The sequence below is a fragment of the Neofelis nebulosa genome, chromosome 17 (genome assembly GCF_028018385.1).
Source record: "Neofelis nebulosa isolate mNeoNeb1 chromosome 17, mNeoNeb1.pri, whole genome shotgun sequence".
Lineage (NCBI taxonomy): Eukaryota > Metazoa > Chordata > Mammalia > Carnivora > Felidae > Neofelis > Neofelis nebulosa.
In genome coordinates, this window is record NC_080798.1 from 26803019 (window position 1) to 26825072 (window position 22054).

Here is a 22054-nt window from a genome sequence, read left to right on the forward strand (position 1 = left end):
CTTTATATATTTTATCTCATTAGAGGAGAGGCATTGTATATATCCAACTCGATCTCTTTTCAGTTTGAAACATCTTCCTTTCACAGTTAATAAAAGTATTCTGCTTGCTTTGTAAGAAAACTCATTTTTAGTCTCACTTTAATCGAGAACATGGCTCAAATAATGAAAATTTATCTCCTAATCTGAACGTTTGGACTTGTCTCATATCACTTTGGGTTCTCCTTGGTTTCCAGTTTGCAAACTCCTTAGGCCAGGGATCCAGTTTGTTTGTTGTCTGTTAATGTTGCTGGCAGACAGAACTGTGACCTCTCTGCATTGCGCAAGCATTGATGGTCGACATCCGAAGGGAATTGTAGTTTTGGTCTCTGATCAGTTCAGGTATTGCTAACTTTCTCAGGCAATCTGAGTTGGTTTTCAGGAAGTGGGAGGTATAGCCTACTACCATTAATGACTGAAGAAAAGCAGCCACAACACAAATAAAACAATAGGGACTTGCCAAATTATCTCAGGTTTTTTTAAAGTATATCATATTTTTTCTTCCCACCAAATTATCTTCCTGATTTTTTGGCTTTGGATACCATTTGAATCAGTTTTTATCCATGTACACATGATATGACTGAAAGGGTGAAGGAAAGTTGGACATCACTCAAAATAAACTGAATGGCAGAGGGAAGCCAAAAGTTCCACATAGTCTATGGAATGAATAATGAATTTATAAGGAAGTAGTCAAGAATAAATAGTGTATAGAAGTAAGCAAATTCACTGAAATATTCACACTGTATTTGTGTGTGATTCAGTGTGTTTGAGATGGGCAGTTGCGATATTCCAGGATTACCATTTCCCCAGGGTGTTGGGAGTTCTAGTCACCTTACTTCGTTTCTTTTCTGAAATTGCAACCCTTCCTGTGGCTGAGGGGAGAAGATATAATTTTAGTTTGGGATTTAGACGTGTCTTCTGAATGTGGAGCTTTGTATTTTGTATAATTTTGGCTTAGTTTGGGTGAGACTTCTTCCATGAATTAAGGTTATATGTGACTTGGTCAGAATTCTATGTTCTGATAAGGAGCTAAGACTTAAATGGAACTTTTTTAGTTAGTATTAGATGGGGTGTTTACCACTTATGTTCAGGTTTATAACTTTAATCATTCATGACAGTGTGTGCCCTCTAATATTTAGTCCCCACGTTTAGAAATTTCGTATTCATGGGCATAGGTGTTAATTCTCAGATTTGGTGACAGTTTGTGATAAGGTAGATAAGTGGAAGTTTCAGTAATTGATTCTGTAAAAAAACCTGGCTTGATGTTGTTAGCAAAACTGGTTATTAGAACAGATTTCTTAGGTTGGTTTAACATCATGCTGTTTATATTTCAGTCTGTTTAAAATGCTAGTATTCTGGTATAATATTGCCTCATTCCTAGCAAAATGAATTTAAGCTATGTAATTGTCAACTACTTTTACATTTTTATTTTTAGGAATTTCTACCTAATCTTAAAGGAGGTAGTAATTAGAATGAGATGGCCTGCTTTGCCCCCCCTGCTCATGGTAATGACTTCATAGACCATGTGCTGGATGCTAAATTAGAGAAATAATTCATTTCCACTTCAGATGTTCTTTGTTCTTTAAAGGATTTCTCAACAAAGGCAACCTTTTGAGGCAAGTGTCAGTTTTACCACACTGAACATTTGTAATGCTGCTGTTTTGTGTGTTTTTCAGGATTGGGACGGCTGCCCTGGCGGTTCAGGTTGTAGGCAGCAACTGGCCCAAGCCCCACTATACTTTGCTGATTACAGGCCTGTGCCGTTTCCAGATTGTGCAGGTCTTGAAGGAGAAGCCATATCCTGTTGCTGAAGTGGAACAGTTGGACCGGCTTGAGGAATTTCCTAACACCTGTAAAACTAGGGAGGAGCTAGGAGAACTATCAGAACAGTTTTACAAATATGCAGTACAGGTGAGTTGCTTTTAGTTTTTTCCTTAAAACTCCATTTTCTTCAATTCCTTTGCTGCCCTAAGACATGATGAATCTGTTGAGTGGTTGCAGTTTTAGGGCAGCATATGTTTAAATGCTTTAGTAATATAATATATTGATTTCAATTTGCTTGTGTCTGTGATTGTACCTAAATCATTCTAGGAAATACTAGCCAACCCTGTCTATTTTTTCAAAGAGTATTTCTAGAGCTTTCCTTATAACTTGCAGTATCTCCAAACCAGATGGTTCTTAAATCTAAATAATGCTAAAAATTAAAATATTGCACAAAAGCTATTTGTCACAAGAACATCTAGGTAGCAAATTATATAACTGTTGGCTCAGAAGTCAAGGCCACACTGAGATTGGCAGTAACTATGGAAGATGAAGTCTATGGTAGACAGATTTCTAAAATGGTTCAAGCCTTGATTAACTAGAATGCTGGAAGGCAAGCACATATTAGGGGTGCATTAAATATTTGACTTTTTAATTCTAGGTTTGAGTGTTTTGGTTAACTTTCAGTTGAACAGAAAGCTCCTCCCCTCACCCCATTTTATTTGGAACCTTACTGAAATATATCATAAAATGTAGTCTACTTTCTGTTGGTGTCATCTAGTGGCTGTTACTGGCTCTGTGAGGATCAGGCAGAGTCTAAAGGTCTTAGTCATTGAAAAGACTGTGCTCACAGTGTCTGGCATTTGTACCTGAAGTGGCATTTGAAGCAACACACTTTTAGTATGGTGCACAATAGGAAGATAAAAAACTTGAAGCTATAATTTCTATGAGGACTGAAAGGTAGAACCTACTCTGAACAAAGAAACTTCATTTTGAAGACTGGAATAAGTGATTATGCCAGTTAAGAAGGAGATGGAGGGAGAAAAGAGTGTGGAAATTCCTCAAAAAATTAAAAATAGAACTACCCTGTGACCCAGCAGTTATACTACTAGGAATTTATCCAAAGGATACAAAAATGCTGATTCAAAGGGGCACATGCACCCCAATGTTTATAGCAGCGCTATCAACAATAGGCAAATTATGGAAAGAGCCCAAATGTCCATCAACTGATGAATGGATTAAGATGTGGTATACATACACAATGGAATACTACTTGGCAATGAAAAACAATGAAATCTTGCCATTTGTAACAAAGTGGATGGAACTGGAGGGTATTATACTAAGCAAAATAAGTCAGAGAAAGACGTATGATTTCAGTCCTGTGTGGAATCTGAGAAACTTAACAGATGAACATTGGGAAGGGAAAGAAAAATAAGATAAAAACAAAGAGGGAGGCAAACCATAAGAGACTCTTAAATACAGAAATAAACTGAGGGTTGATGGAAGGAGGTGGGTTAAATGGGTGATGGGCATTAAGGAGGGCACTTTTTGGGATGAGCACTGGGTGTCTTATATAAGAGATGAGTCACTGGGTTCTATTCCTGAAAGACTATACTGAATGTTAACTAACCTGATAATGAAAAAAAAGGAAGGAGGTAGAGGGAGAAACAATTTTTTTTTTTTTCTGGGTTATACTCCCTGAGTCTTCATTCTTCTGTTAGACACAGCTTCATAGAGATTGTATTTTGCTTTTTACTTCTCCTCACTTTGAATCAACAGAAAAAATTTAGACAGGAAAAGATTTATAATGACATTAAAGGAATTTTTAGAGAGAAACATCATAATTTTACTGCTATCCTGCATCTAGTTTAATTTTTGGCTTGTCTTCTGATCTCAGTCCAAATTAAGTCATGTTGTGTTTTCCTGTCCATGTCTAATTTTCATATTAAGTATGTTTATAAATTTCATTGAGTTAAGGTATCATAATTTTATCCTTCCTCTTTTTAGACATTGAGGTTGCTTCCAATTAATACTTTTCTTTCATCTCCTACATTTCCTTTTATAGCCGTCCTTGGTAGACTTCTTCAATAACTTCCTGACCAGTCTCCTTCTGGTTTTTTTTTTTTCTCTGACCCATCAGTTCTACGAAGTTCTGGACCTACCTTTCCCCTGAAAAAAAAAGACTTTAATGAGTATGGGATAAAGTTTAAATTTCTTAGGATAACATTAAAGGTCTTCCTAATTCTATTTAATCCCATTTTAACCATCTTCTAGTCACACTGTTCATCAGAGAGCTTCACAGTTTGTTGTTTCATGTCCCTTCTGTTCTCTCTGCTGGGAGTGCTCTTCCTTTTCTGAATTTTCAGATTTTATGCTTTCCCAACTCCTGTGGGCTCTTAGTGTTCCTTTGCCTGTGCTTCCACAGTCCTTTATATGATGCTTATCACATTGTATTGAAATTTATCTTCTAGGTCTGTTTCCCCTACCAAACTCGAATTCATCCCTGCTGTAGCCATCCCATACTGAGCAGTACATTGTGTCTAACAAGTAGTTTGTGCTCAGTAAGTGCTTGCAAAATAAGTTTTAACTTTTATTTTCTTAAGATGAATTCTTAGGAAAAAGGGTCTTTAAATTTTATTATCTACTTCTCCCACCTGGATAACTTCATCATAACTGTGCTTTCATTCCCTTGATTCTAGGCAGGTTCTTAAATTACGGTGCCTTTAGAAAGATTTGATTCTACTGGCCTAAGAAATCTTACCAGAGTTATTACTAAATGAGGATTTGGCATGCCATCTGTGAATTAGCCACTGTGGGCTAAGTTTTGCTGCATAAAGTACTCGAAAATCTCAGCATACAATATTACAAAGGTATATTTCTCACTCATGCTTTATGCCTAAAACTAGAGCATGTGGTGATCTACCTGTTAGAGTCACTGAGGGACTCAAGAGGGGTAGACATTCATCTCAAAACATGCTGAGGCTGGAAAAGGAAATGTGGCAGATCTCTCAATGGTTTTAAATGCTTCTGCCCAGAAGGAGCTGTCACTCCCTCCCCCCCCCTCCCCCCCCATTTCATGGATCAAGGCAAGACTCATAGCCTCATTTGTATTCAGAGGAGGTGAGAAAGAGTAGTCCTGCCACGTACCCAGAAGAAAAGTGGAATTTTTGTCAGTAACCTAATGATTTCTTTCAAGGATATACTCTGGAAGTTGTTTTTATAAAAACCATTCACAGTCAGTGCTCAGATTCTACTTAATCCAAGTGTTCTACTAAAAAACAGTATTTCAGCTGGTTAGCATAATAGCATCAGCTATGTTAAATTTCCGGAATTTGATAATTACACTGTGATTATGTAAGAGAATGCCCTTGTTCTTAAGAACAAGGGTCATGATGTCTGCCACTTACTTTAAAATGTTCAGTGGAGCGCCTGTGTGGCTCAATTGGTTGGATGTCTGGCTTCGGCTCAGGTCATGATCTCAGTTCAAGCTGGGCTCTGTGCTGACAGCTCAGAACCTGGAACCTGTTTCGGATTCTGTGTCTCTCTCTCTATCCCTCCTTTGCTTGTGCATACATACCCTCTCAAAGACAAATAAATATGGGGCGCCTGGGTGGCGCAGTCGGTTAAGCGTCCGACTTCAGCCAGGTCATGATCTCGCGGTCCGTGAGTTCGAGCCCCGCATCAGGTTCTGGGCCGATGGCTCAGAGCCTGGAGCCTGTTTCCGATTCTGTGTCTCCCTCTCTCTCTGCCCCTCCCCCGTTCATGCTCTGTCTCTCTCTGTCCCAAAAATAAATAAAAAACGTTGGAAAAAAAAAAAATTAAAAAAAAAAAAAGACAAATAAATGTTTAAAACAAATAAATAAAATGTTCAGCAAAAATGTGTGTGTGTGTGCATACGCTTAGAGAGAAAAAGGATAGTTTATTGTACTATTGTAAATTTTCTGTAGATTTTTATTTTTTTCAAAATAAAAAATAAAATCACAAATTTGCAAAACCTTTTAAACATTTGTATTATACACATTTGAGGGCCAGTTTTGCTTTTCAGTTCTGATTGATATTTTGAATGTACTTCTCTCTTTTCCTCTGAGGCCAGTAAAATGCCTAGATTTCTAGTAATCAGTGATCTTTCAAAAACAAAGACTCTGAGGCCTGAACATTAAACCTATATAGCAACTTGACATTTTAAATTCACAAATAATACCAAATTTCATTAAAAAGACTTCTTTTTCCTTGTAGTTGGTGGAAATGTTGGATATGTCTGTCCCTGCAGTTGCTAAATTGAGACGCCTTTTAGATAGTCTTCCAAGGGAAGCATTACCAGACATTCTGACCTCAATTATTCGAACAAGCAACAAAGAGAAGCTCCAGGTACAGTATTCCCTTCTTTAATACTAAGTTGTTTTGTCCCTTTTTATTCAAGACAATAAAATTTGACCTTCAGTAAGAGATACTGGAGATTCACAGTAGTTGAAATGTTCTTATCCTAAAATTTACTTTTACTGATTGCTTTATATTTTTATATACTCAAGCAAGTCTTTTATTCACATTGTCAGTACTAGTAGTTTGTTAATTTATGGAAGAAGTTAAAGTGAAGAATAATTTTTAAAAATGGTGAATATATATTTTGTCTGTTTTTAAACATGTGGAGCTGTGACCTTTTCTTTGTGAATTGCCTGCTTTATTAGAATTCTTCATGATGTTTCTTACACAAAGCATCCCTGTGATGCAGTATCTATGATTTTCAGTTTCTATTTCTTTAGAGTGAAATAAGTTGTAAAGACACTCATTCTGCACTCACTAGATTCTGCATTTTCCCCCAAAATTGTAAGTTTTCTTGCATACTTACTTTTATAGTATTTTTAAGCAGTCTGTTTCATTGAATCTTCCTAGAACATTTAAGTTAGTTTTATTGAAACGTCCTTTATTTTATCAATTTATGCATTTATGTCTTAACAGTTATATAGCAAATCTAGCAGATTATAATAGTGAGTGCACCAAACAAAGAAAAGTGTATACATACCTACTCTAAACACAAAAATTCAGTTCAACTGACAGGAGCAGAAGAGTGCTGGGGTACCAGAGAGTAAGCTGGCTGTGGACATCAGCAAGGATGTTTGGGGGAATGGAGAGTGTTAGTTACTCAGAGCGTTAGCAGAGGTTGATTAAGAGTACTCGTGTTCTTTCATGAATGTAAAAATTTAATATTTTCAACCTAGAATCTGTTTAAACCTAATATGTAGACAACTATCTGGGTTTTAAGAGAATAATGCCAGAAAGAGTTCACATTAAATGTGTGTTTTGGGGTGCCCGGTGCCTTAGTTGGTTAAGTGTCTGAATCTTGATTTCAGCTCAGGTCATGATCTTAAAGTTTGTGAGTTTGAGCCACACATCAAACTCTGTGCTGATAGTGCGGAGTCTGCTTGGGATTCTCTCTCTCCCTTTTTGCCCCTCCCCACCTCAAAACAAATGAATAAACTTAAAAAAAAAAATGTGTGTCCTTGCTGTTGGAACAATACACATGGCCTCATTTTTAAATGAAAAGTCAAGATTCCTTTTTTTTTTAGGATTCTAGTGATTTAATAGAATTAATCTTGGTGTGTTGGCCCTAACTTAGCTGTGAGTATTGATATTTGTCTTTCTTACTTAATAATTTAAGTCATGACTCTGACTGCCTTGTTTTGGGAGCTTGTGTTTCTGAGAGATTCTGCTAATCGACTCATGTCCCCTTAGATTTTAGATGCTGTGAGTCTAGAGGAGCGGTTCAAGATGACCATACCGCTGCTTGTCAGACAAATTGAAGGCCTGAAATTGCTTCAGAAAACCAGAAAACACAAGCAAGATGATGATAAGAGGGTAAATATGTCCTTTAATTGTTTCTTTGTGTTTCCGGTTGTTTTTATGTGATGTGAGATTCAGTTTTTTTGAAGTAAAAAAAAAAAAAATGGAATAAAGAAAGGAACAAAGAAAAAATTTCATTGTTTCTTAGCATCCAAGTTACGGATAGCATTTTGAATTTGGTGTGTGTTTCTAGTCCTCTTCCATGTCTGGATTTTGTTTTTAACATATTTTCTCATTTTTTGTTCTTGGTAAATTTGGGTAATCATTGAAAGGTATACTTTACTAAGCCATTTCTCTTTGCCAAACATTGTGTGTTGTTTCCAATGTTTTCTATATTTTAAAAGCTAAATAACTGATGAGTGTCTTTGAAAATAATTGGAGGGGGGAGTTGTACATCTTACATTTCTTTTTTTTTTTTTTTAAGTTTTTGTTTTAACTCCAGTTAGTTAATGTACAGTGTAATGGTAGCTTCAGGTGTACAATACAGTGATTCGCCGCCACTCCCATACAGTCCCCTGGGGCTCGTCACAACAAGTGCCCTCCTTAATCCCCATCACCTATTTCCCTCATCCCTCCCACCACCTCCCCCTTTTAACCATCATTTCAGAGTCTGTTTCTTGGTTTGCCTCTCTCTCTTTTTTCCCCTCCCTTTGTTTGTTTCTTAAAGTCCACATATGAGTGAAATCATATGGTATTTGTCTTTCTATGACTGGTGTATTTCACTAAGCGTTGTACTCCCTAGGTCCATCCATGTCATTGCCAATGGCAAGATTTCATTCTTTGTTATGGCTGAGTAATACTCCATTGTGTGTGCGTGCATGTGTGTGTATACATATATATGTGTATACATGTATATGCCTATGTATATATGTGTATGCATACACAAATTCTTGATCCATTCATTTGTGGATGGATACTTGGGCTGCTTCCATAATTTGGCTATTTTAAATAGTGATGCTTTAAACATCAGGGTGCATGTATCCCTTTGAATTAGCCCTTTGAGTTAGTATTTTTGTATTCTTTGGGTAGATGCCTAGTAATATAGTTGCTGGATCTCAGGGTAGTTCTATGTTTAACTTTTTGCAGTACCTCCATACTGTTTCCACAGTGGCTGCACTGCACCAGTTTGCATTCCCACCAACAGTGCCTGAGGGTTCCTTTCTCTCCACATTCTCACCAATGGCTTGTTGTTTTTTGAGTTTTTGATTTTAGCTATTCTGATAGGTGTAGGGTGTTATCTCATTAGAGGTTTCTTGTTTTTGATTTTGTTTTTTTGTGTTCTCACACTTCACCTCCCTGGTGCGGCAGGCGAGATGGGCTGGTGGTATGCCCTCAGTGGACTGGAGAGTCCTCGGGATCCTACCTCAGCCAGGGAGCAGCACCGGCCATCACCTTCATTGCACTCTCATATAGTTTTGACTTGCGTTTACCTGTTGATCAGTGATGTTGAGCATCTTTCCATGTGTCTGTTGACCATCTGTATGTGTTTGTAGAAATGTCTATTCATGTTTCTGCCCATGTTTTAAGTGGATCATTTGTTTTGGGGGTTTTATAAGTTATTTTGGATAATAACCCTTTTTATTTATTTATTTTTTATTACTATTTTTTTTAATGTTTATTTATTTTCAAGAGAGGGAGAGAGAGAGAGTGAGCAGGGGATGGGCAGAGAGAGGAGTCACAGAATCCAAAGCAAGCTTCAGGCTCTGAGCTGTCAACAGAGCCTGATGCAGGGCTTGAACTCACGAGCTGTGAGGTTATGACCTGAGCTTAAGTTGGACACTTAACCAACTGAGCCACCTAGATGCCCCTGGATAATAACCCTTTATCAGATATGTCATTTGCAAATACCTTCTCCCATTCCATAGATTGCCTTTTAGTTTTGTTGATTGTTTCTTTCACTGTGCAGATTTTTATTTTGACGTAGTCCTAGTAGTTTATTTTTGCTTTTGTTTCTCTTGACTCAGGAAACATATCTAGAAAGAAGTTGCTACAGCAGATGTCAAAGAAGTTACTGCTGATTTTTATGATTTCAGGGTTCACATTTAGCTCTTTAATCCATTTTTAATTAATTTTTATATATGGTATAAGAAAGTGATCCAGTTTCATTCTTTCATATGTTGCTGTCCAGTTTTCTCAGTACCATTTTTTGAAGAGACTGTGTTTTTTTTCTATTATATAGCTTTTTCTGCTTTTTTGAAGATTAATGACCATATGGTTGTGGGTTCATGTCTGGTTTTCTGTTCTGTTCTATTGATCTATGTGTCTGTTTTTGTTCCAGTACCATAGTGTTTTGATTACTACTGCTTTGTAATATAACTTGAAGTCTGGAATTGTGATGCCTCCAGCTTCACTTTTCTTTTTCAAGATTGCTCTGGCTACTTAGAGTCTTTTGTGGTTCCATACAAATTTAAAATTGTTCTAGCTATGTGAAAATATGCTGTTGGTATTTTGATAGGGATTGTGTTAAATGTGTAGGTTGCTTTAGGTGGTATAGACATTTTAGCAATATTTGTTCTTCCAGTCCATGAGAATGGAATGTCTTTACATTTCTTTGTGTCATCTTCAATTTCTTTCATCAGTGTTTTATAGTTTTCAGAGTATAGGTCTTTTTACCTTTTTGGTTAGGTCTATTTCTAGGTGTCTTACGGTTTTTGGTACAATTGTAAATGGAATTAATTCCTTAATTTCTCTTTCTGCTGCTTTATTTTTGGTGTATAGAAATGCAGCAGGTTTCTGTACATTGATTTTGTATCCTATGACTTCACCAAATTCATTCATGGTTCTAGTGGCTTTTTGGTAGAGTCTTTCAGTTTTTCTATGTATAATATCATGTCATCTGCAGATAGTGCAAGTTTTACTTCCTCCTTGCCAATTTAGATTCCTTTTATTTCTTTTTGTTGTCTGATTGCTGTGGCTAGGGCTTCCAGTACTATATTGAATAAAAGTGGTGAGAGTGGACATCCCTGTCTTGTTCCTGACTGTAGAGGAAGAGCTCTCAGTTTTTCCCCATTGAGGATGATACTAGCTATTGGTTTTTCATGTATGGACTTAATTATGTTGAGGTATGTTCACTCCAGACCTACTTTGTTAAAAGATTTTATCACTAGTGGATGTTGTACTTTGACAAATGCCTTTTCTGCATCCACTGAAATGATCTATAACTTAAAAAAAATAGTATAAAGAATACTACAAAATTGTTTCCTAGGAGGACTGTATCACTATGTTTTACCATAATTTAGCTGACTTTTTTGCTTTTAACTTATAAAAATTTTTGTTTTCATTTAGTCCAACTATGTAAGTCTTTTTCTGTCTTCTAAGCTTAGAGTCCTCTATCCTCCAGTGATTTGACAAATACCCACTTTTAGTTTACCTTTTACTGATTTTTAACTCAACAGTATTATAAATAATTCTTCACTTCTCCATTGATTTGTGATACATTCATTATAATACATTACATTTATATGAGGTCTGTCTGAAGTCTACCTTGAGCTATCAGTTTTACTTTTGTTATGTGTGGGCAGAGTTAAGATCAAGAAAATATATTTGATGTGGACAAGAGTGGAAATGATAGTTCTCTGAAGGCTGTTGGAAAGTAAGTGAAAGGTTGAGAATAATGTTAGATTTGATGGTCATCAGCGCAGAAGTGTTCCTTCATCAGAAAGAATACATTATTGAGAAAGAAGGATTCCTCACCAATGGGACTAAGGAAAGGAGCAGAAAATAGGCTGGAGGAGAACGATGACAGAAACAGGAGTAGCCTGTCTGGTGTTTGTGTTTCAGGACATAATGGCATAATGCCGTTTAAAACAAAAAGCAGAAATGTGAATTATTTCTGGTTTGAGATCAGATCATTAATTTAGTTATCCATTTTGTGTAGAAAGACAAACCAGTGCACACTCTGTCTTGGCAGACACAGAGAACTGCAGCTTCTTATCAATTAAGTGTTACCGTTGCTTAAGGAGAGAAGTGTTCAGAATTGCTGCAGAAAATGATCACACAGGTGACAGTTACTTGAAAATGTAGGAATCAGAGGGTGATATTTGGAGTTAAGCCTAAAACTTTCTCTGCCTATTCCCTTAAGAGTTGAAAGGCACTTTCTTGTAGCTGGGAAAAAAACTGCACAAAAAAGTACTTTTGTTTCAATGATGAAAAAATTAATGTGCTTTTTAAAACTCTCATTTAAAATTTTTTTTATTTTTATTTAAAATTTCATTAAAAAATATTTTGTCTATTATGTAGGCTAAAAGTATATATTTAATATTTTTGTTTTTATAAAGTTGTATTTTTATTTGTGTTTTTAATGTTTTATATTTGAATGTATTAAGTAATAGTTTAAAAAATAAATTCCCAGGCTTTTAAATTAAATACCAGTGTATCATTTTGCTCCAGTGATGGCTGGTGTTTATTCATGATATTATTGAGTTGAGAATTTCAAAAGAGCATTTTAGAAGTTTTAAAATATGATATAGATCATGGAGAAAGAGAACACAAAATAAAACCATTTGACTTGGCACAGAAGATGGTTGTTGGATTTCAAAGCACAATTTCTCAACATAGTGGAGATAAAGGCCAAAGAGCAAAATAGAGATTATGGAAGTAATTCATGTGGATGGGGAAGTAGTGGTCAAAGCCACTTGTTGGAAAAGCAGAACTTCGCAAGAAGGGATGTAAATAGTGTGTAGTTAACTGAAAGGGATATAGGTAAGATAAAGTATTTGAAAGGAGGAAGACTTTTCTGTGTATTGGAGACAAAGAGAACAGAGCCAATGGTGGAAACATTAAAGATGTTAGAAAGAAATTTTGTAATCTAGGAGGAAAAATGGAATTTATTCTGTTGCTGATTGGTAAGTAGTAATATAATCAAGAAAGTAGTGGCTATAATAGTAGCTCAAAGAAAAATAATTCCTAGATGTTTTCATTATTTCTAGTAGCCAGCTCTTGAATTTTTTCTTATATTGTAATATAAGCATATACTAAAGAATCATGTCCATTTTATGTTGATCCACTTTTTAAAGTCTGCTGCTTCCATATGTGCTTGTGTCTCTTAGTTATCATTCTGAACTTAGTTCCTAAAGATGTAGACCCTAACCATAAAAATGTTATTCGGCACCAGTTATAATCTTGTGTGTAACTAGGTACCTCGTTTCCAATTTATTTTAACACACAGTTTTACTCTTCTACTTTCTACTTTAGGTTATAGCAATACGTCCTATTAGAAGGATTACACACATCCCAGGTGCCTTAGAAGATGAGGATGAGGATGAAGATCATGATGACATTGTCATGCTAGAGAAAAAAATACGAACATCCAGTATGCCAGAGCAGGCCCACAAAGTCTGTGTCAAAGAGATTAAAAGGTAAATTGAAGCTAAAAAGAAGCTATTCATTCATTGGCACTTTCATTTTGCTTATTAATAAATATTAAAAATTATTGGTCATGGAAACTTGAAACTGCTTCTTTGGATCACAAACTGAAAGCTGAGTTATTTGTTTTATATTCTTTCATCTTTCTCCTTTTCTTATATTTAGTATAGTCATAAACCACCACTCATTTTATCTTTCCTTTGTCAATTCTTATCTTTCATGGTTTTCCAAATTGTCAGATTAGAGCTGTGATCTGTAGAATCTTCAGGTTATCCCTCTTCATTCCTCAACTGGAAACTGTTTTTAAAGGATTCTTAATACTCGTGAATTAACATCAACTTCCCTCATCTTTTTCTCAGTGGCTGAGTGTTAAGTGGTACATCGCTTCCACCTCATATGCTGTCAATATGATCACTATTGTTAACTGCTTTTTCATTGTCTTAATATGGGCTGTGCTTTGTTCAGACACAATGTTCAGTTGGCACTGTGCTCTTCACATGTCACTTTTTTCTTCTTTAGAAAGAAGATTGTAAACCCTAGAGGGCAGGGACTGTCAGTTTCTCTTTGCATAAGAAAGTACACAGAAACCTTGATGACAGTATAGGGTACATGAATAATCTCAGGGGTAAATAGAAAACCAACTTTTTCCTTATGTACTTGAAACATAATTGTGTTGCATTTTCTTTTATTAGTGAATTATAATGAACCTAATTGAATGCTCAGTAACAAAAGATTGGACTCTGGGTTCACAGATAAGGAGATTAGTTGTAGTTGAAGGATATTTTATATTCACTGGCATTGGTTAATAAATGAGGAACATCTTTTGTGGGCAAAATACTTTGTTAAATACTGCATATATTATGGAAGTTGTATTTTTAGTTAAATATCTGATGTTAGCTTGTTTTTACAAGATAATTTTATCTCTGATTCCAAAAAAAGTAAATAATTATTGTGTTATGCATGATTAGGCACTTAACTCTTACTGTGAGAAGTAGATCAGGTAAGTGTGACTTGAGACTCCCCCTGCGAGATACTGATACTGATAAGGTTGAATTTCCAGGATAGAATCAGATACAGTGTTCCCTCCCCCACTTCCCCAGTTTGCAGGGATCTGTTTAATTTGTTCCATAAGTACTTCATAAAACAAAATAACTAGTTTTTTTTTTTTTAATGTTGCCAGATTTCTTAAATCAATTATTCATGATATATCTGACCCAGAAACGGAGATATATATGCTGGATTTTTGTGTTTTTTATGGAACTCTTCTATGTTGTGTAACATTTTGCTATGTATTCTTTCTCCACAGACTCAAAAAAATGCCTCAGTCGATGCCAGAATATGCTCTGACTAGAAATTATTTAGAACTTATGGTGGAACTTCCTTGGAACAAAAGTACAACTGGTAAGCCAACAAAGTAACAGCCTTTTGCAGTCTGATTGTCATTCAGAAAGCTCATGTAAATTCTATTGGAATATCATTGATTATCTTACTGTTACTGTAGTTCTAGATGTATTTAGGCAGTGAACTTGTGTCATCTAGGTCTTGGGATCAAACAGGAAAAGAAGGTGCTACATGAAAGTGCCTTTTGCCTGATTTTAGAGAAAATAGGATTTTCTGTAAGAGTGATATAAGTGTTTCTCAATACCAATAGCCAATCAGAAGATAAACTTTTACATCTAAAGAAATAGTTACATATAGTTACGTACTAGAACAGTTGTACCATTTGGAATCTTATTTTTCTCATATAAAAACCTATTAAATTTAAACTCTTTTTATCCTTCTGTCCTTCGTTAGAACTGTTCTCTTTCCTGTGTATTTGCTATTTTATCTTGGGATGAGAAATACACTGTATTTAGATGCTCTGTTGTTAAATTTACATACAAGGTCTGCTGAATTCAACAGTGGATTGATTACCTGAACTGCTGTTGGCATAGGAGTAGCTGTATGATTGACTTGTGAAAATTTAAAGATTTATTATCCTAGTTAGTAAAATTCTTACATTTAAAAAAGACGCTAGAGATTTTTTTAAATGTTAGCTCTAAAACACACATTTGTGCCCCCACATAAGATATGCTATACATGCCAGATTACAGGATGTTGAATTTTTAATATTAAAAAATACTTGCTTATTAACCTACAGAGGACCATACTTTCTGGTATTGATAACTTAAAAAAAAATTTTCCCCTCAAAGAGGGCCCAGAATAAAGCACCTTTGTGTTAGATTAACTATGCCGGGACAATGTTAAGGTTAAAGTAGTTCCTTTCTTAATCATTTTTTTGGAAAGGATCATCTAACACATTTTTAATGTGTATGGCTAGGTACTAAGATGAAATTGACCTAATCATCTTCCTTTTATTTTGACTACCCGTAGATTTCAATCATATTACAGTTCTTAGGTTCTTGTTGTAGAAAGCAGTTACATTCTGGGTTATGCTAATTATTCCTTCATGAATACTCCGTAACTTTGTGTTTATCCCATTCTCTAGATTTTGGGTTTTTTCCTAAGTTTTTCTCTCTGTTTGAATGTTTGTCTATAAAATTAAAAAGCTAATTCATATTTGTTCTCTCTTAAATTCTGAGAATCTATAAATTTTCACTAGATTAAATCAGGTTGCACTAGTGAACTATAGAAGAAATTTTTTAGAAGCAATTTTGCTTTACTTTCCAGTTTTATTGTGGTATAATTGATAAACAGTAAACTGTACATCTATAATATGTGCATTCTGATAAGTTTTCACCTATGTATGTATCTGTAATACCATCACCGTAATTAAGATAGTGAACGTACCCATCGCCTCCTAAATTTTCTCATGCTTCCCTAATTCCTCCCTCCCTCCCTCCTTTTCGTCCTCATCCCCAAACAACCACTATAGATCAGTTCATATTTTCAAAACTGTTACACACATGGAATGATATAGCATGTACTCGCTTTTTCTGATTCTTTCAGCATAGAGGTTCATCCATGTTGCTGCATAGATTAATAATTTGTGTATGCGTTTACCTGTCAGGAACATTGAGGTTGTTTCCAGTTTTTTGGCTCCTATATATAGAGCTGTTATGTTACCATACTAGTAAATTTATTTCTTATATCATATTTGCATAACAACATTGCCTTCTAGTTGAAAGTGCTTTACTAAACTGCAGCTGAATTTCTTGGTTTAATTCTTAATTCAAAAATATTTTTTGTAATTTTTGGAAACTCCATAGTGAGATGAATGCCGGAGAGCATGGGGTCCCATTGAATCAGCCTCTCTTTGTGCCACATGATCAATTTGAGATCAGCTGTTGGTCTGGATCTAGCTGGGCTGTGGGGAGGTCTATTTTATTTCTGGTAGGCTTCTGTTCACTCGGTGCCTATTTTTTAAGTGAAGTGGTCTTATTCTGTGAGATTTGGAGAGGGCTCTGCTGCCTGTTAGTTTAGACCTGGGAAAGAAAGTCACATTTCAACTTTGTGTTTTTTAACTGCTGCCGTTTTGTTTCACCTGCCAAGCTTCCATGTTGATATATATTTGATAGGTATTTGTCATTGATGCAGTCGTGACAATTTTCAAACCCTGCTATTTTTTCTTGACAGTAGGACGAGTGCACAGTCTGAAGAGCATCTAGATAACTTGGTAATCCTAGGGGCCTTATTTTGAAATTTTGGTATTCTCTCAGTAACATTTTTCTATGCTTCAGGATTTATTTTAACTAATGACTTAGGAGAAATGCAGGGTGCATATAGTAGATATAGTATAATGGCCTGAATATTAAAATTCCAGATTTGATTATTTGCCATTAGTAGCTTAGTGAGTTGCTTTCAGCTTCCTCCCCTCTCCACTTGTCCTATTTAAAAACTGAACTTAATTAATAATCAGGAATTTTTACCAAGCTTATACAGTATAATTGTATAGGTTTCGGAGCAAAATGTTTATTTGAATACAAGAGTGCTGACTCCTTTACTGAAATAAACAAAATATAAAAATGGGACAAAGCTGTTATTATTTTCACAACTAGGGAAGGAGGCCACCCACATGCCAGAAACTCAAGAGAGTTTCTGCTGGATGTGTATTAGCATTAGAGATGCATAGCACTCATGTACCCCCACGTGAAAATACTTTTCATTGTTTAGTATTCCAGCAGAGAACTGAAGATGCATAAATTGTGGTATAAAAGGACGTGTGTTGAACTTTTAAACCATTTCTGTATGGAATTAGATTTAAATAATTATTATGAGTGTGGTTATAAAACCGTGAAAATGTCTTTCATAATTTTTGAAAGAGAAGCTTACCTAAGTAGCAATCCTCAAAAGCAGAAAGGAAAGATTTGAAGGAAAGAAGTTTCCTAATTTTCCCATCTTTATAAATAGAAAGAGCCAGTAGATACTATTTAAGTCTTTCAGTTGTAAATAGAGAAATATATGTTCAGGTAAGTTTTAAATTTTTTACATGTATTATTACAAGTATTATTTTACATGTATTATTCAAAATAGGAAGCATGTATTCTGAGCCATTAAAAAGAATAATCAGAAAAAAACATATCCTATATAGAAAAGACACAATAATTTATATAGCATAGAAATTGTCTTCCTTAAAAGTTTGAGGAACTTTTAAAAATTGTCTTCACTTGGCATGTTTCTTAGAAAAACTTCCTTCAGAGTATCATCATTTTTTTCTAAATTGCATGGAATTCTGTTCTTAAACTAGTAAATGTTAATTAGGGGTGAGTGTTACATTATAACAAGTGACAAAATGGTACAAAATGACATTTTGAGGGAAAGTTTTTCTTATGCATGGTGATGTAATAAATATATTGATAACATAATGTTAAACTTTTTTGCATAACTAAAATAAATCCCACTGGGACTTAGTAGATTATTCTTAATAGATCTGATTTATTAGCATTTTAATATTTAGAACTGTACAAAATGGAATTGGTCTGAAGTTTTCTTTTGTGTTTGCTGTGGTAGGTTTTTAGAGTCTGGGTTAGCAGTGCCTGACAGTTGGAAAACTTCCTGTCATTTATTCATGTGTTCGTTAGTTGGAGTCTGAAGCTAGGAAAGGGGGAAGAAATTTTGTTTTTCCCTTTCCAAATCACTCAGCCTGAAGTAAAAGCAACAGTACTGTAATTAAAATACATATATTACTGCTTAGCTAGGTTTTTTCAGACTAACTTGGGAACCAAACCACCATTAAAGGCTTTTTTTTTTTTTTTTCTCTGCAGGAAAAATGCAGAGCAAGTTCCAAATAATGGATTGAAAAAGTGGCTTGTGTGTGTTTTCTCTTTCCCAGCCTCTCCTCTCACCATCAGTATGATTATGCAGCCATGTATTACCCCTGGGTGTCATGCAGATGATGAATTCATGCTGGCATCCATGAGTATTTAATGATTCAATCTATAAGTATTTTAAGTAGTAAAGCACATCAATAAACCTGATGAAAGCTTGGCTATAGAAACAAACCTAATTCATACCTTCCTAGTGAGACCGTGACAGTTCTTTACATCTTAATGTTTTTTTTTGATCCAGCATTTCTGTCTATAGAAGGTTAGTTGAAGGAAATAATTAGGGATATATGTGGGGATTGAATTACAAGGATGCACTGCAAAGCCTGTTTTATAGCTGTAAACATTTGTAGATAACCTAAATGCTTAGCAATAGGGAATTATTTAAATGAGTATGGATAATTAAATAATAGAATATTATGTAACCACTAAAGTATTACTCAAAAATACATTTGACACTGAAAGGTGTCTGTAATATATATTAAGTGAAAAAACAAAACTTGAAGGCATCATATACTCTCAGTTTGAAAAATCGGTCTGAAAAGCACATATATACACATACACACACATACACATACAACCTGCAAGAATACATACCAAAGTGAAGGTAGAGATGCTCTCTTGAAGACATGAGATTATGGGGAACTGTATTCATTTTTTTTTTTTTTTTAATTCGTCTCATTGGGTTTTCTAGAATGAGCATACATTACTTCTCTAATTAAAAAAAAAAACTTTAAAAAAGAAGGAACAAATGCCAGCACAAATAGAATATGTAGTAATTATGTCTCCATATAAATGTGTATCTAGAAAATTAAATGAGTATTAATTCCTTGAATTTTTAATTATGTAGTGCTTACTAGTTCTGTTGATACTAAATTCTCTTGAGCAAAAAAGCCAGGTCTCCCTGCAGACTCATGTAGAAAGATCTACTTCTGTTCTTGTCATGTTTATTTTCTAAAACATATTTTGACTCTTGTCAGCCTTGAAAGGAGTTCTTGCATTTAAAAATTCTATGTGCTGGGTGCCTGGGTGGCTCGTTTGGTTAAACCTCTGACTCTTGATTTCGTCTCAGGTCATGACCTCCTGGTTTGTGAGACTGAGCTCCCGGTTTGTGAGATTGAGCTCTGTGTCAGGTTCTGTGCTGACAGCGTGGAGGCTGCTTGGGATTCTCTCTCTCTGTCTCTCTGCTCCTCCCCTACTAGTGCATGTGTGCGTGCTCTCTTTCTCTCAAAATTAATAAATAAATATTGTAAAAATAAATAAAAATTTTTAAGTATCTCAAGCATCTCAAAAAGTGCTTCTGTTGGGTTATTTGACAGACCGTCTGGACATTCGAGCAGCCCGGATTCTTCTGGATAATGATCACTATGCTATGGAAAAATTGAAGAAAAGAGTGCTGGAATACCTGGCTGTCAGACAGCTGAAAAACAACCTGAAGGGCCCCATTCTTTGCTTTGTTGGCCCTCCTGGAGTTGGTAAAACAAGTGTGGGAAGATCAGTGGCCAAGACTCTTGGTCGAGAGTTCCACAGGATTGCACTTGGAGGAGTGTGTGATCAGTCCGACATTCGAGGACACAGGTAAGATATTTCTCTCAGTTCAATCTCTGGTTCTCTGTTTTAATTGACTAGAGCCCCTCAAAAGCCAAGGCATAATATATGTATATATATTTTTTTTCTCAAAGGGATATTTGTAATACCGTGGATCGAAAGGATATTTACAGTACTTACTTATGGTACATCTGTAGGACATTTATAGCTAACCTAGAGCCTCTACCATAATAGTATACCCAAACTAACCTTGGTAATTGTATGACAATGGATAGTGAGTCTCTGCCTCGGCTTTTCTGGAATCTCATTTGAGTGCAATTATAAATTAGTTATGGTTAGATATTACAGTGTTTTTACATGCACTTTGGCCCAGTAGCATTTCATAATGACCCTTAACTCTTAGAGTTTAAAAAATAAGTACAACAGCTGGGGGAGGTAGGAGAAGGTACGAAATCTTTGGTAACAAATTTATGTTTGCGGTTTAAACTCTTTAAGGAGGCTGGCTTTCAGTATACATATGAATAATGAGAAAGTTCAGGGTAATTATTAAGATGTGTCCTTGCATTTTTGGCCCTCTTTCTATAAAAATACATTAAACTGTGAGAACTGTGTCTGTGTTTATCTGACATTACTAGAATCAGATTTGCATGTTACGTTAATTGTTTTATGTTCTCTGTGGTCTCTGTTGCTCAGATTAGAAGATGCTTTGGGAAAGCACGAACTTCTGTTTCAAGGTTTAAGGGTTTCCTAAGAGTTGCAAGTTGTGAGAAAACATACATACCGATAGTGTATGCAATTTAAAATGTAGAATATTTAAAAATGTAGAAATCGTGAATGCTTATAAAAGAATATAAGGTTGTATGCCTGAGACTAACATCAGTGATACCTCAATTTTAAAAAAAAAGTTTTTTAAATTTTTTATTTATTTTTGAGAGACAGAGTGCAAGCAGGGGAGGGGCAGAGAAAGAGGGAGATACAGAATCTGAAGCAGGCTCCAGGCTCCGAGCTCTTGGTACAGAGCGCATTGTGGGGCTCAAACTCACAAACTGCAAGATCATGATCTGAGCCAAAGTTGGACGCTTAACCGACTGAGCCACCCAGGTGCCCCCCTCCCCAAATTTTTTTTGAAGAATCTGCTCAACTTCCAATAGAAAGTTATTAAACTGAAGATAAAACTTCTCTCCTCAAGGTCATACCATCAGTCTTGAAGTTGTTAAAGCAATCTAAATTATAAATGAAGGCTTTGAAAAGCATGCCAGTGCAGGCAGTGAACAACTGCCAATGGCCAAGGGTAATTTAAATGCATATTTACAGTTTGGTGAATATGGATTAAACTTGTATTGTAGGGGAAAAAGAATATGATGCTTTTTATAATGTCTTGTTTTCCAGTTGTCTTATTCACGAGATCATTGGCATTAGGCGAGGGTGGAAAACACTTTGAGAAACTTTTCCATGAAAAGTGATTCTTTTTCTCTGACTTACAATTTTTATGCATTAAAGAAAAATCATTCCAAGATTTTAATAAATAAGCAATGAGGGTTGCAGATTAGATCAGGGAATTGATCTGGGTCATTCTTTCTGGCAATTTCGAACAATACTTTTGTCACCTAGACTTGCTTATTCTCACATGTGCCACTAGAGGCTGTAGTTTGCTTTTGTAAAGACATTGGTGGCACCTTCTACCAATCTTGGAGAAACTGAATCTAGGACTTGAATTTTTTTATTTTAACTAGAGAGGTTTGGGGAGATATTTCCCACTCAAGTGACTTGATTCATGCATTCAAAGTTTTTTTAGTTTCTTTCCTTTTTTTTAGTATCTGTAGCACTGTATTGTGTAAGCATTTGATGGAATTTAGAGAGGAATTTATGGAATTAATGTCATGAGCACATGACCTGTGGGCAATTTGTCCTGTTTCTTGCCACATTAGTATTGCTTATTCAGTAAGGCTTAGAAAGCACTTACTCAGTGCCTGACACACAGTGAGCATTCAATAAAAAATAGCTGTAAATATTATTTACTTTTAAATTCTCAGGAGGACAAGTTTACATTTAACAGCTTCAATGAGTTTTTATAAAATTCAGTCTGATTTTTTAAAAGTTTATTTATTTTTGAGAGAGAGAGGGAGAGCATAAGTAGGGGAGGAGCAGAAAGAGAAAGAGAGAGAGAGAGAGAGAGAGAGAGAGAGAGAGAGAGAGAGAATTCCAAGCAGGCTCCATGCTGTCAGCTCCATGCTGAGCCCAAT

At 35.4% G+C, this 22054-nt stretch overlaps 1 protein-coding gene across 1 annotated transcript in view; it reads left to right on the top strand.

The window, feature by feature from the left end:
* LONP2 (lon peptidase 2, peroxisomal) overlaps nucleotides 1-22054 on the top strand; it is a 104184-nt gene that overhangs the window by 5091 nt on the left and 77039 nt on the right. Inside the window, exons 2-7 of the mRNA XM_058706807.1 lie at nucleotides 1713-1947; nucleotides 6034-6165; nucleotides 7528-7650; nucleotides 12829-12992; nucleotides 14306-14400; nucleotides 19583-19841. Coding sequence (XP_058562790.1) covers nucleotides 1713-1947; nucleotides 6034-6165; nucleotides 7528-7650; nucleotides 12829-12992; nucleotides 14306-14400; nucleotides 19583-19841 — 1008 coding nt within the window. The remainder of the gene's footprint in view (nucleotides 1-1712; nucleotides 1948-6033; nucleotides 6166-7527; nucleotides 7651-12828; nucleotides 12993-14305; nucleotides 14401-19582; nucleotides 19842-22054) is intronic.